Source organism: Bremia lactucae, linkage group LG9 (genome assembly GCF_004359215.1).
Source record: "Bremia lactucae strain SF5 linkage group LG9, whole genome shotgun sequence".
NCBI lineage: Eukaryota > Oomycota > Peronosporomycetes > Peronosporales > Peronosporaceae > Bremia > Bremia lactucae.
The window spans coordinates 2,323,515-2,334,857 of NC_090618.1; the positions used below are offsets into that span (position 1 = coordinate 2,323,515).

General features: G+C 45.8%; 3 protein-coding genes across 3 annotated transcripts; all 3 read left to right on the forward strand.

The window, feature by feature from the left end:
- Positions 1-1,438: 1,438 nt before the first annotated feature.
- CCR75_006383 (uncharacterized protein) lies at positions 1,439-2,317 on the forward strand (the record flags this gene model as incomplete). The annotated part of the gene is made up of 1 exon (XM_067964453.1): positions 1,439-2,317. The coding sequence occupies one exon, from the start codon at positions 1,439-1,441 to the stop codon at positions 2,315-2,317; it is 879 nt and encodes a 292-aa protein (XP_067819459.1).
- A 318-nt stretch (positions 2,318-2,635) lies between these two features.
- CCR75_006384 (uncharacterized protein) lies at positions 2,636-7,171 on the forward strand (the record flags this gene model as incomplete). The annotated part of the gene is made up of 1 exon (XM_067964454.1): positions 2,636-7,171. The coding sequence occupies one exon, from the start codon at positions 2,636-2,638 to the stop codon at positions 7,169-7,171; it is 4,536 nt and encodes a 1,511-aa protein (XP_067819463.1).
- A 1,926-nt stretch (positions 7,172-9,097) lies between these two features.
- Positions 9,098-9,655, forward strand: CCR75_006385 (uncharacterized protein; the record flags this gene model as incomplete). The annotated part of the gene is made up of 1 exon (XM_067964455.1): positions 9,098-9,655. The coding sequence occupies one exon, from the start codon at positions 9,098-9,100 to the stop codon at positions 9,653-9,655; it is 558 nt and encodes a 185-aa protein (XP_067819464.1).
- Between the last annotated feature and the right edge of the window lie 1,688 nt (positions 9,656-11,343).

An 11,343-nucleotide genomic window follows, 5' to 3' on the forward strand; every position in this document is an offset into this window, starting at 1 on the left:
GGTTTACCCGTCGATTTGAGCCGGGCTTTAAAAGCCTCTAGCGATCCAAAGACATATGAGTCGCGCAACTTAAGGCCTAGTGCCCAAGTTTTGGCACGACCTGCCAAATTTGATTGAGCGCATGCGACTTGCATTTGCTCGTCGATGATGTGACGAGCCCTTATGGCATCGTCCAGCTCGACAAAACATCGTAAAAAGGAGTCTTCTTCGACTCCACTATACTTTGAGATATCAATCTTTAGAGTTTCGGGACGACGTGTATGCGTCGTCCCAGGTACAGGGGTCTGTATCTGTTGTAATATCAACGGTTCTGCCTGTTGAGAGCTTTGCTGATTCAGCAAGGCTACCTTCTCCTTCATCTCGTCAAGTTAAGGTTGTATGAACTTGGCCATGGCTGAATGGAGGGCATCTCTGTCCAATACGAGCAGTACGGCCATGATGGCATCGTTTCCTACGGTCAAACTCATTCGTTCGACCTCACTCCTTTCTATGTCACTTAGAAAGGAGTAGCTTTCACGCGAAACGTGATGCGTATTCCCACTATCATCTAACATGTCCATGAAAGATGAAGGAAAAGTGGTCCTTGGACGGACTACAAAGTGCTACCAGATGTAACGGGGCACTACGACTTGTACTGCTTCAGTACAAGTCCACTTCGCACTGCTTCAGTTGCGAGTGGTGCCTTACGTTACGTCACGTACACTAGAACGTGCAGAGAAGACTACTCTTTAAGACAACTGGGTTAAATGAAAACTGTATTAATATAATCAAGTATCTCTTCTTTCTATCTGTTAATGCTAATTAATCATAAACCAATACTAAACATGCAATTGAAAACTTATCTGTCTCTATCTCTTTGTTCACGTTTACAGCTGATTAGTCTGCGGGATAAATAGATACATTGGCCTATACCTATTTATGGATAAAATTTCTGAACATTACTATATAAAGTAATATTCTCCAAAAATTATCTACCTTTTCGATATTATATTAATTAACAACCTTTAAGTGTTAATTTCATGTAACGATACACCCCGTTACAAGAGGCGGGACCAGGACACAAGTGCAAGATGACAGGACATAACGCCTGAACTTGTCGACAGCGCGCAGCTAAACCCTCTTCCACACTGTAGTATACTTCATCATATAGTATATTCTTACAATTTTTCTGCTGTTGACAAAGTGCGGGGGTGGTGGCCGCTAAAAAAGTTTGTGGCGTAGTTTTAATTAGAATTGAATAAATGAAAGAGGGCGAATGGCGCTCATTTACTAATTTATTAAGCTTTTAATGTTCAGTGGGACATGATATTTCGAGATTTATTAATTATCTCTGATAGAACACATTCTTATATATGTACCCTTTTTAAAGACTAAATGGCCGAATTCCATCAAGCTAATCCCCATTATTGAAGCTTACCTATTTCATAGACCAAGCATAATGCCAAGGCGTCGAGTCGGGCGGAATATCATGGTCTTCGCAAGCGAAGTTCCTGTTATAAGCGCGTTAAATCCCTATCGCAAGATTGAGGACGTACTGCTCGATGTATGGCGTCGCACAAATCCTCGCCAAATCGCAGCTCTCCAGGAAGAGCTTTCCTTAGCGCTACCTACAGTTGATGAAAAGATGCAGGCTGTCGTACAAGACTTGGGGGCTACCTCAGCGATCAATGAGCTAATTCAAGAGGCCTCAGCAGCTCAGACCATTCGCCAAGTGGCGAAGGCACAAGCTAAAGTGGTGCAATCATTACCAACTACCACCCCCGCCGACATAAAGGCCGAAGTCGTGCAGTTTGTGACCTCGACGATGCACAAGAGCTTTGGCGTTAAAAAAGAGTCGGCGGGAATTGAGCACTATCAGCAACAGCAAAAAGTCGTTATTCAAGAGAGAAATTTAGTCTTTTCTAAAAAGAAAATCGCAACTTTAGGGGACTACAAGTTGCTAGTTGGGGGCAAGATTGATGGCCGCGCGGACGGAAAGGTGCTTGAAGTCAAGAATCGACTGAAGCGCTTTATGGATCCTCTTCCTAAGTACGACCTTGCCCAATTGCAGACGTACTTGTTTATTTTGGACGTGCAAGAAGGCGAGTTGGTGGAGCATTTACATGCGAAGAAGGCTCAGACGAAGGTCACAAAAGTAAAGAGGGACGACGAAATGTGGCATAACGAGATCCAACCGTACCTAGTAAGATTCGGCAGTGCCTTGACATACTTAATGCGGGATGAAACCACGCAACGTGACTACTTGACGGCTGAGGCAGGACAACAGCGGGAAATTTTGCGGTATCTATGGAGTCGAGAGGTCCAGCAGACTGATTAGTGTTTTTTTTTAAACAAGGGGTATTTTTATCATTTCAATCAATCATGATTTACATTGAGGTTGATTTAGGCTCAAATCAACCAAATCAATAGAGCTAATGTCATATTGCATCAAAAATATCAAATTTGGTATTATTGGAACTATTTTAAGTCAAAATTAATAAAGATAATAACTTTGCACTATATTATTTCCTCTTATATTCTAACTCGTGGTTACCATGGTAACTTATAATGACAAAATACGCAGAATTCTAACGAGATGGGTACATATCGGATTTGCCAGGTCTATTCCCAGAACCAACTAATCGACCATTTCGTCATGCTACGCGAGCGCGTAGGCCACCGCGTCGAACGGCGGAATCCGCTCGTCAAGCAATTTGTGCTCGAAAATGATCGACCATCCAAGATCAGCCACCTCAATTTTGGCTTGCTCTCCGACGTGGACATGATGCGCATGTCGGAACTGCGCGTCCAGTCGAAAGACTTGTTCAAAGTGCAGACGCGTGAACCTCAAGTAGGGGGTGTACTGGACAAGCGACTGGGTGTGTCCAATAAAAAAGACACGTGCACCACGTGTCAGCTGAATCTTGCAGACTGTGTGGGTCACTTTGGTTACATTCCGCTCGAGCTTCCCGTGTTTCACATTGGATACTTTAAAGCTATCACGGAGATCCTTCAGACGATTTGCAAGACTTGCAGTCGTGTGCTTTTGCCACCGACAGAGCGCGAACTTTTTCTTAAACGGATGAGGGACCCCAAGGCCGATGTCTTGCGCCTCGTGGGGCTTCGAAAAAAGATCATGACACTGTGTAAAAAGACGGTCAAGTGTCCTCATTGCTCTGGAATCAATGGTACCGTGCGCAAAGTCACGAGTACGACATTGAAACTCGTGCACGAAAAGTTTCGTGCGAAAGCGACGCACGACTTGAGAAATGTCTTTGTCGCTCAATTTGCCGAGGCCCAAGCCACAAATTCCGAACTTGGTACGCACTTGGGCAAAGCACAAGAAGATTTAAGTCCACTTACAGTACAGCAATTGTTTCAAGCAATTCCGGATCAGGATTGTGAATTACTATGGGTCGATGCCGACGGAGGACGCCCTGAGAAGCTCATTTTGAATGCGGTTTTGGTCCCACCTGTGTGCATTCGTCCGTCTGTGGCGATGGATGGAGGTAGTGGAAGTAATGAAGACGACATTACGATTAAGCTTCAAGAGATCGTGCAAGTGAATTTTGCACTCCAAGCAGCGTTGCAAAAAGGGGCGTCGTTGAAAATGGTCATGGAAGATTGGGATTTCTTGCAAATTCAAGTCGCGCAATTAATTAATGGAGATACACCTGGATTAGTGAAACCCCTTGGGGTGAAGACGACCACACGGGGTCTATGCCAACGTCTGAAGGGCAAACAAGGGCGTTTTCGTGGCAATTTGTCGGGCAAGCGTGTAGATTTCTCGGGTCGAACGGTCATTTCGCCGGACCCGAACCTCCGAATTGATCAAGTTGGTGTCCCTGAACATGTTGCCAAGACAATGACGTACCCTGAAAAGGTTACACGGTATAATCGCGAGAAGCTACGTCAGTGTATTATCAATGGGCCTAATGTACACCCAGGAGCTAACGTCATTCGGATTGAAGGGCACCAATTTACGAAAAACTTGCTCTATGGTGATCGTGCGCTGTTGGCCGAGGAAATTAAGATTGGAGACGTTGTTGAACGTCATATGGAAGATGGCGATATTGTGCTCTTTAATCGCCAGCCGTCGCTTCATAAAATGTCGATTATGTCTCACCGTGTGAAAGTGATGCCGTGGCGTACCTTTCGCTTTAACGAGTGTGTGTGTTCGCCATACAATGCCGACTTTGACGGAGATGAAATGAATATGCATCTCCCTCAAACAGAAGAAGCTCGGACGGAAGCGATTACCCTCATGGGCGTGGAAGAAAACCTCATTACACCTCGAAATGGCGAGCCCCTTGTGGCTGCAACGCAAGATTTTCTCACGGCCTCGTATTTGCTCACGCAAAAGAATATTTTCTTTAATCGTGAACAGTTTTGCCAAGTTTTATCCATCATGAGCGATGCAAACGAACACATCGAGTTACCACGTCCTGCGATTGTATGTCCTGTGCGGCTATGGACAGGAAAACAAGTTATTAGCTTACTAGTCAAACCTAATCAAGACACGACAGTTTTAGTGAATCTAGAGCTCAAGGAACGCAACTATACGGATCGCAAGTATCTTTGCTGGAAGGACGGGTACGTGTGTTTCCGAAATAGCGAGCTCATTTGTGGAAACCTTGGAAAAAAGACGCTCGGTGATGGAAGTAAACAAGGTCTGTTTTACGTTCTGATTCGAGATCACGGATCACATGAAGCTGCCCGTTGTATGAATCGCTTGGCCAAGCTCTGTGCCCGTTGGTTGGGCAATTTTAAAGGCTTTTCGATTGGCATTGATGATGTCACGCCGTCAACTGAATTGGCCGCCGAGAAGGAAAAACTTTTGCAAGCAGGATACGCTGCTGCGAATAAATCAATCGAAGCCTATCGACGTGGGAAATTGTCGCTTAAAGCCGGTTGCAATGCAATTCAATCACTTGAGAGTGAACTCAATGGTCTACTTGGAAAGCTACGTGAGACAGCAGGGGCCGAGTGCATGCGGACGCTTCCGTTTCATAATAATCCGCGTATCATGGCCGAATGCGGCTCCAAAGGCAGTGCTCTTAATATCTCGCAAATGATGGCGTGTGTGGGGCAGCAATCGGTCAGCGGGAAGCGCGTGCCCGAAGGGTTTGTGAATCGGACGTTGCCACACTTTCTTCCACATGCTCTCCACGCGAGTGCCAAGGGGTTTGTCGCGAACTCCTTCTACAGCGGTCTAACAGCAACGGAGTTTTTCTTTCATACCATGGGTGGACGGGAAGGACTTGTGGATACGGCGGTCAAGACGGCCGAAACGGGGTATATGGCCCGTCGACTCATGAAGGCCCTTGAAGATTTGTCGTGTCAATACGATAACACTGTTCGCAACTCGGAAGGGTCTGTCGTTCAGTTTACGTATGGCGACGATGGTCTGAATCCGGCCTACATGGAAGGCGACGACCGTCCCGTGGATTTTCATCGGCTCCTCGAGCACATTCGAAATACGTTACCCGATCGCGAGTCGCCAGCATTGCTTCCGTTTGAGCTTCGTCGTTTAAGTAAGCAAGTGGTCCAGCGTCCTGCATTTCAAGCTATTCTTCCAACTGGTCGCAAGTTTTTGATTGAAATTGAAGAATTTCTTGGTGCTGTTGCGACCGAGATGGCAGCGAATCGAACAGGCTGTGGAATTGCGTCGTTGGACAAGGAAGTGCCTTCGTATGCGACGACATTGGAAAAGGCATTTGACGAGACGGAAGCCTCGGTTGCAACAGTTAAGCTGAGCGAGAAAATCGTGGACAAGAAGTGGTTTAAAAAGGAAGTGCAAGATACGATGGCCATGGATGAGGAGATGAATGTCGAGGTGACACGATCGAGAGCCAAAGAATTGGATAAGGTGGGGCTTCCAGCGTGGGAACAATTGCATTTTCCGACAACTGCATCGCGTGCCGAGTGGTGTACGCGTGCAGGTTTAGACGGCACAAAGGAGAAGGAGGAAGCAGCGTGGTTGCTGTCACACAATGTCTGCCGTCTCACAACCAAGCAAGTTGAAAAGCTCGTGGAAAGTTCCTTGTTCAAGTACAATCGCGCTGGAATGGAGCCTGGAGAGGCTGTCGGTGCAGTCGGTGCCCAATCCATCTCCGAACCCGGTACTCAAATGACGCTCAAGACTTTTCACTTTGCGGGTGTTGCCAGTATGAACGTGACATTAGGTGTCCCGCGTTTGAAAGAGATTATCAATGCATCGAAAGTCATTAGCACGCCCATTATCACGGCCGCTTTAGTGTGCAAGACAGATGAACGTTCGGCGCGCATTGTCAAGGGCCAGATTGAAAAGACCACGTTAGGTGAAATTGCCGTGCACATTAAACAAGTGTTTGCGCGGGATCAAGCGTACTTGTCGGTAAAGCTCGATCTCCACGCAATTGAACAGCTTCATTTGAACATCACTGCGAGCTCCGTGCGTACGAGTATCTTGAACGCAGTCGGGATTGGTCCTCGTAGCGCTCTTCGTCTTTTAAAAGAGCAGCATGTCCTGCTGAATGCCCGGTGTCCAGATAAACTTCGACTACTTGCCCCAACGAACTACAAAGGAGCCAAGAGTGACACGAGAGGAGCGTACTTTGCGCTACAAGCGCTCAAGTCGGAATTACCAAGTGTCATTGTGCAAGGGATTCCAACGGTTCATCGGGCGGTGATTAATTACCAAGAAGTGCAGGATCCGAACGCAACCAAGTCGCTTCATTTGTTAGTAGAAGGCTACGGGCTTGCGGACGTCATGGGAATCCCTGGCGTCGACGGTCTTCGCACGACTTCAAATCACATTGTGGAAGTGGAAAAAACGCTTGGAATCGAGGCCGCACGGGAATTAATTAGCTCCGAAGTCAATTACATTATGAGTGCATACGGCATTGGAATCGATCGACGTCACTTGATGCTGCTATCCGACATCATGACGTTTAAAGGAGAGGTGCTTGGGATCACTCGCTTTGGGATTGCCAAGATGAAGGAGAGTGTGCTTATGCTCGCGTCTTTTGAAAAGACGACCGACCACCTTTTTGATGCCGCAGTCCACTCACGCACGGATGCCATTGTAGGCGTAAGTGAGTGCATTATTATGGGCATTCCCATTCCTATAGGCACGGGAATCTTTCAACTCTTGCGTCAGGTCGACAAGCCGCGTGTCCAGCAGCGGCGACCGCTTCTACTCCAGCTGTAGACAAGCTAATGTTAGTTAAAGGAATGTAGTCTGCGGATATTTCTCGTCTAGGCTCGTTCCGAGCAATGCGTCCATGCAGAGCACCGTATGTCCCCTCATCGCTTACTTATTAGCACACAAGTCTTGGGGTTTCCAGCGTAAGCAACTGACTTCCAAGCTCCTCATAGCAATCCGTCTTGTGCGTTTTGTTTGATGGCGTTTTCTATGGTGAAGCATGTCCAGATAGCGCACCGCCTTGGCAATAGCTTTTAAAAGCAATAAAAGTCGGCACATGCCATGCAGGCTCCGCCTTCGAGTCTGCGTCGAGTGTGAATCTTCTATCTACTCTATTGCGCTATCATTAACGCCTCAACATCTAAAGCAAGTGATTGGATTGCTTTTACAAATACACGTGTTCATTAGTTCTGCCTCAAATGGGAAGGACAGCGCTGGGGCGTTGTAATTTATCGCAATGTTTAGCTTAAGGTTTATATTGAGTCCTCGAGCACTTGGCTCGAAACGAACCTGATGTTTAAGGAGGTCGAGAACAACAGAGACCGTGTTTCAGAGCCAAGGAATTGCTCACTTTCCAATTCATTAAAGCACCGCCCCTCTGCACCGTTTTACTAGCGAGTTCATGTGTTGATTACCCACGCAATTGCGTAAGGTCGCCATTTTTGCCATGCAGTAATTCCGTCGCTGAAATTTTAAATTCGCGACCTTTTAACGACGGCGGCATTACAAGTAATGTGGCACACTTATGGATATTTCAGCGTTGCAACGCAAGACAGGCTAATACAAACATTTCATCATATCTGTGTAACCGAATAACCGAATGATCGTAGACGCTACATTTAGCCCTCTCAAACTTGATCTAAAAGCGGCGTAAGAAACATGTGGTTCAAGAAAGTTTTAGCGGCGACATTAAAGCCGCCAGATAGGTGTCATTAAACTGATGCAAGAGCAGATATTATTAATGAGCAACTTTTAAAATACATTTATTTAACATTTCATTAAAAGAGGCTTTTTTGGCCGGACGTCATCAAACCCTTAAAATTCAATATGGTTGAGGTAATAAAGATTGTAAGATTAGTGTGGTGAAATGATGAAATCTCTTTTCGCGCATTACACAGCAAGTATTTTCTCGACCGATTGCTGGTTGACGATTCACTGAAGCTCGTTAAGACAGGCTAACACTTGATTTTTACACCGTTATAATTTACTGAAGATAGGGTTGCACTTAGATGTTGCATTGCAACGTTTTTATTGATAAGGTCGATCCTGGTACGTTTCTTAATGCACGAGTCCGTTGTGTGGTTTGCTAGAAGCGTTGCACGAAAACGATTGATGCTCTTTGCAAATGCCAGTTTCGAATGGGCGCACGTATATGCACGAAGCATTACATGACAATGCTTTATCGATTAGCAGCGATGAATTTTCATAGTAAGGCAGACGTTTAGCAAGCACGTTCAGGTGACAGGGGCAGTTTCTGTAAACCTCCTTCGTTACAGAATTAAGCGCCTTTCCTAAAGGATGTTAGGGAGCTAATTGGCGCAGTGAGCACCAGTGCAATCTTACGACATACAAAAGAAAGACATCATTCCGGATGTCCTGGCAGACAGAACAAATCGACACAATTATTTCGAAGATTCATGAGCTTGCTGACCAATTGGCTCCAATCATTCAATGCCACGCCACATCATTTCTATCACTCTGCTTCGCGGAAAAGGCAAAAAAAAAAGTCACTGTTCCATTCGATACGTAAGTTTTATTATGATCCACACGTACTTTGACCTAACCCGCCCCTAAAGGTGTCTAACAATTACCGTCTGGTTGCTATAAATAAGACGACTGACCTGTTTTTAATGCCGGGGCACCCGCCTGCTGACTCCATGCTGCTGCTCTCTGGTCAAGCGTTGTACGCAAGCTTTTACAGTTGGATTCCCAATGGCCAAGTCAGATCTCATTCAAACCGACACAACACACACTGCCATGGAGGCGGCAGATGAACGCACCGCGACAATTGAATGCAAAAAGCACGTCCGGTGGGGAAGTGTGAGTGTGCTAGAATTTCGTATCGGCTACAACGCGAGTACCGTGCCCGAGAGTGGTGGTCCACCTGTAGGACTCTTGGGGCGTCCAATACGTCACTCGTATCTTGAGCTTTCGATCGATGACGACATGGCGAGAGAGCGCAATAATGTGGAATCGGCGTTGGTGACAACAATGCCGCCGTCGTCGAGCAACAACCGGCGGTGTCGCACCGAGCTATGGCTGGACCCTATGGCACGTGTGCGCATTGTAGCGGAACAGCATGCGCTCTCGGAGGACGACATTGCGCTAATTTGTCAAGACGTGCGAGTGACGCTGGACTGGCGCGCGCTTTCGTGTATGGATGAGGTGACCGAAAAAACACTCGGCGTCTTGCGTGTACCGCTGAATTCACGGCATTTTCGATGTAGTGCCGTGTGCAATACGACGCGTTCAAAAGTTTTGCTCTATTGAGCCGTTACTACAAAGGCTGCTGCGCTTGATGCGAGCAGTGATAGGCAGAGGAACACCGCTTGAAGGGATTATTAACTTGATGCGATGCACCCGTACGTGTTCTGTAAAATCTAGTATTTATTGTTCCGTAAAGGTAAAGATTGACACAGCGTATTGCCTTTTTTACTAAATTATTGCGAACTACATTTTATATTCGTATCATATTCGGACGAGTTTTTTTTTCCTCAGCTGAACGCAACTGCAAGGCTATCTTTTATTTTTGAGGGAAAAGCCATAAACGAAACAGACGAAGCTAATACCGCTGATTAAATCCTTTCCGTCATCTTTGACCGAGCATTGTATGGCTAGATCAATTCAAGGAGCAGTGAAGATTTCCTGCAGCTGGGTGACATAAATAGGAATGAACTTTTAAGAGCAATCTTCAATAGATTGGGTATGAGGCAGGGTTCCGTTACATAAATGATATCTCATTACATTTGATAAGTCGTAAGGGCTAATATCTCTGTAAGCGATAGCTTTGTGTTGGTGTTTGGGCTTTCTATATAAATGGAATTGTACAAAGAAGTCCAAAACAATTATCCATTATTAATTTTGACTCAATCGTTTCAGTATTACCAAATTTGGTAATATTGAGGCAACAAGACAATAATTCTGTTGATTGGTTGATCTAAGTTTAGATCAACCCCGCCATCGCTCATGACACGATTGGGCGATGCGCAAGGAGGCGCTATACATAGTTAGTGATTAATATATTGAAGTAGATCGTTACGTAGGAACTTAATAAATTAATACAGTTTCATTTTTTCTGTAACGGGCTAAAGTTGCCCTTATGTTACACAGTCCCCGTTAAGTACACTTGGTGTACTTAAGGGGATGATCAATTACTAAATAATAGTAATGCAGACAAACATGGAAGAGCAAATGTTCATTCATTTAACATTAATGATCTAGTGCTACTCTCTACGGTAAACCTACCTAAGCGTGTAGTCACAAATGTGGGTAGCAGTAGACTACTACCCAAGTTCATTGGGCCTTTCCGTGTACTGTATCGCAGAGGCAATGCGTACACAAAAGAATTGCCACGTAGGATGCGTTCAGACCCAACACTCGGGTGTGGTGCACATTTGTGACCAACCCTTGTGAATGTGATGCATGGGTGCATTCACATTAGAAGGGATGACGCCCAGCGTCATCCGTTAACGCGAGGTAGCTAAAGACACACGCAATCAGAGCAAATGTATTCTTAAGAAACATCCTAATGGGCAAAAATAGGTATACGGGTCTAACATGAAAGAAAAACCAGGCTAAAACCACTCCTGGGTACGGCGCCGGGAGGTGTAATGAACGACCCGGGAGCTGGGGAGGGAGCCGCTACGTCGTGTCGCATAGCGTGACACGATAGGAAAACTGCCTTGTCTCGGACCCGGACCCGAAAAGTCCCAAAGTTACTGTGGGCACAACCCCCCCTCCGGGGGGCGGCTGGAACTTGAAAATACCAGCGTCATCCGTTACGCGACGTATCTAGAAAGTCACACTCGCAATACATATTAAATGTTATCTATATAGAAAACATTTTAATTGGTAAAAATAGGTACTTGTGTTTAATTCTATTAAATATAAATCAGTCTGAAAACTACTTCCTACTTGGTAAGTGCGCACGAGGAGACGGATTACCGCTCCCGTGACGA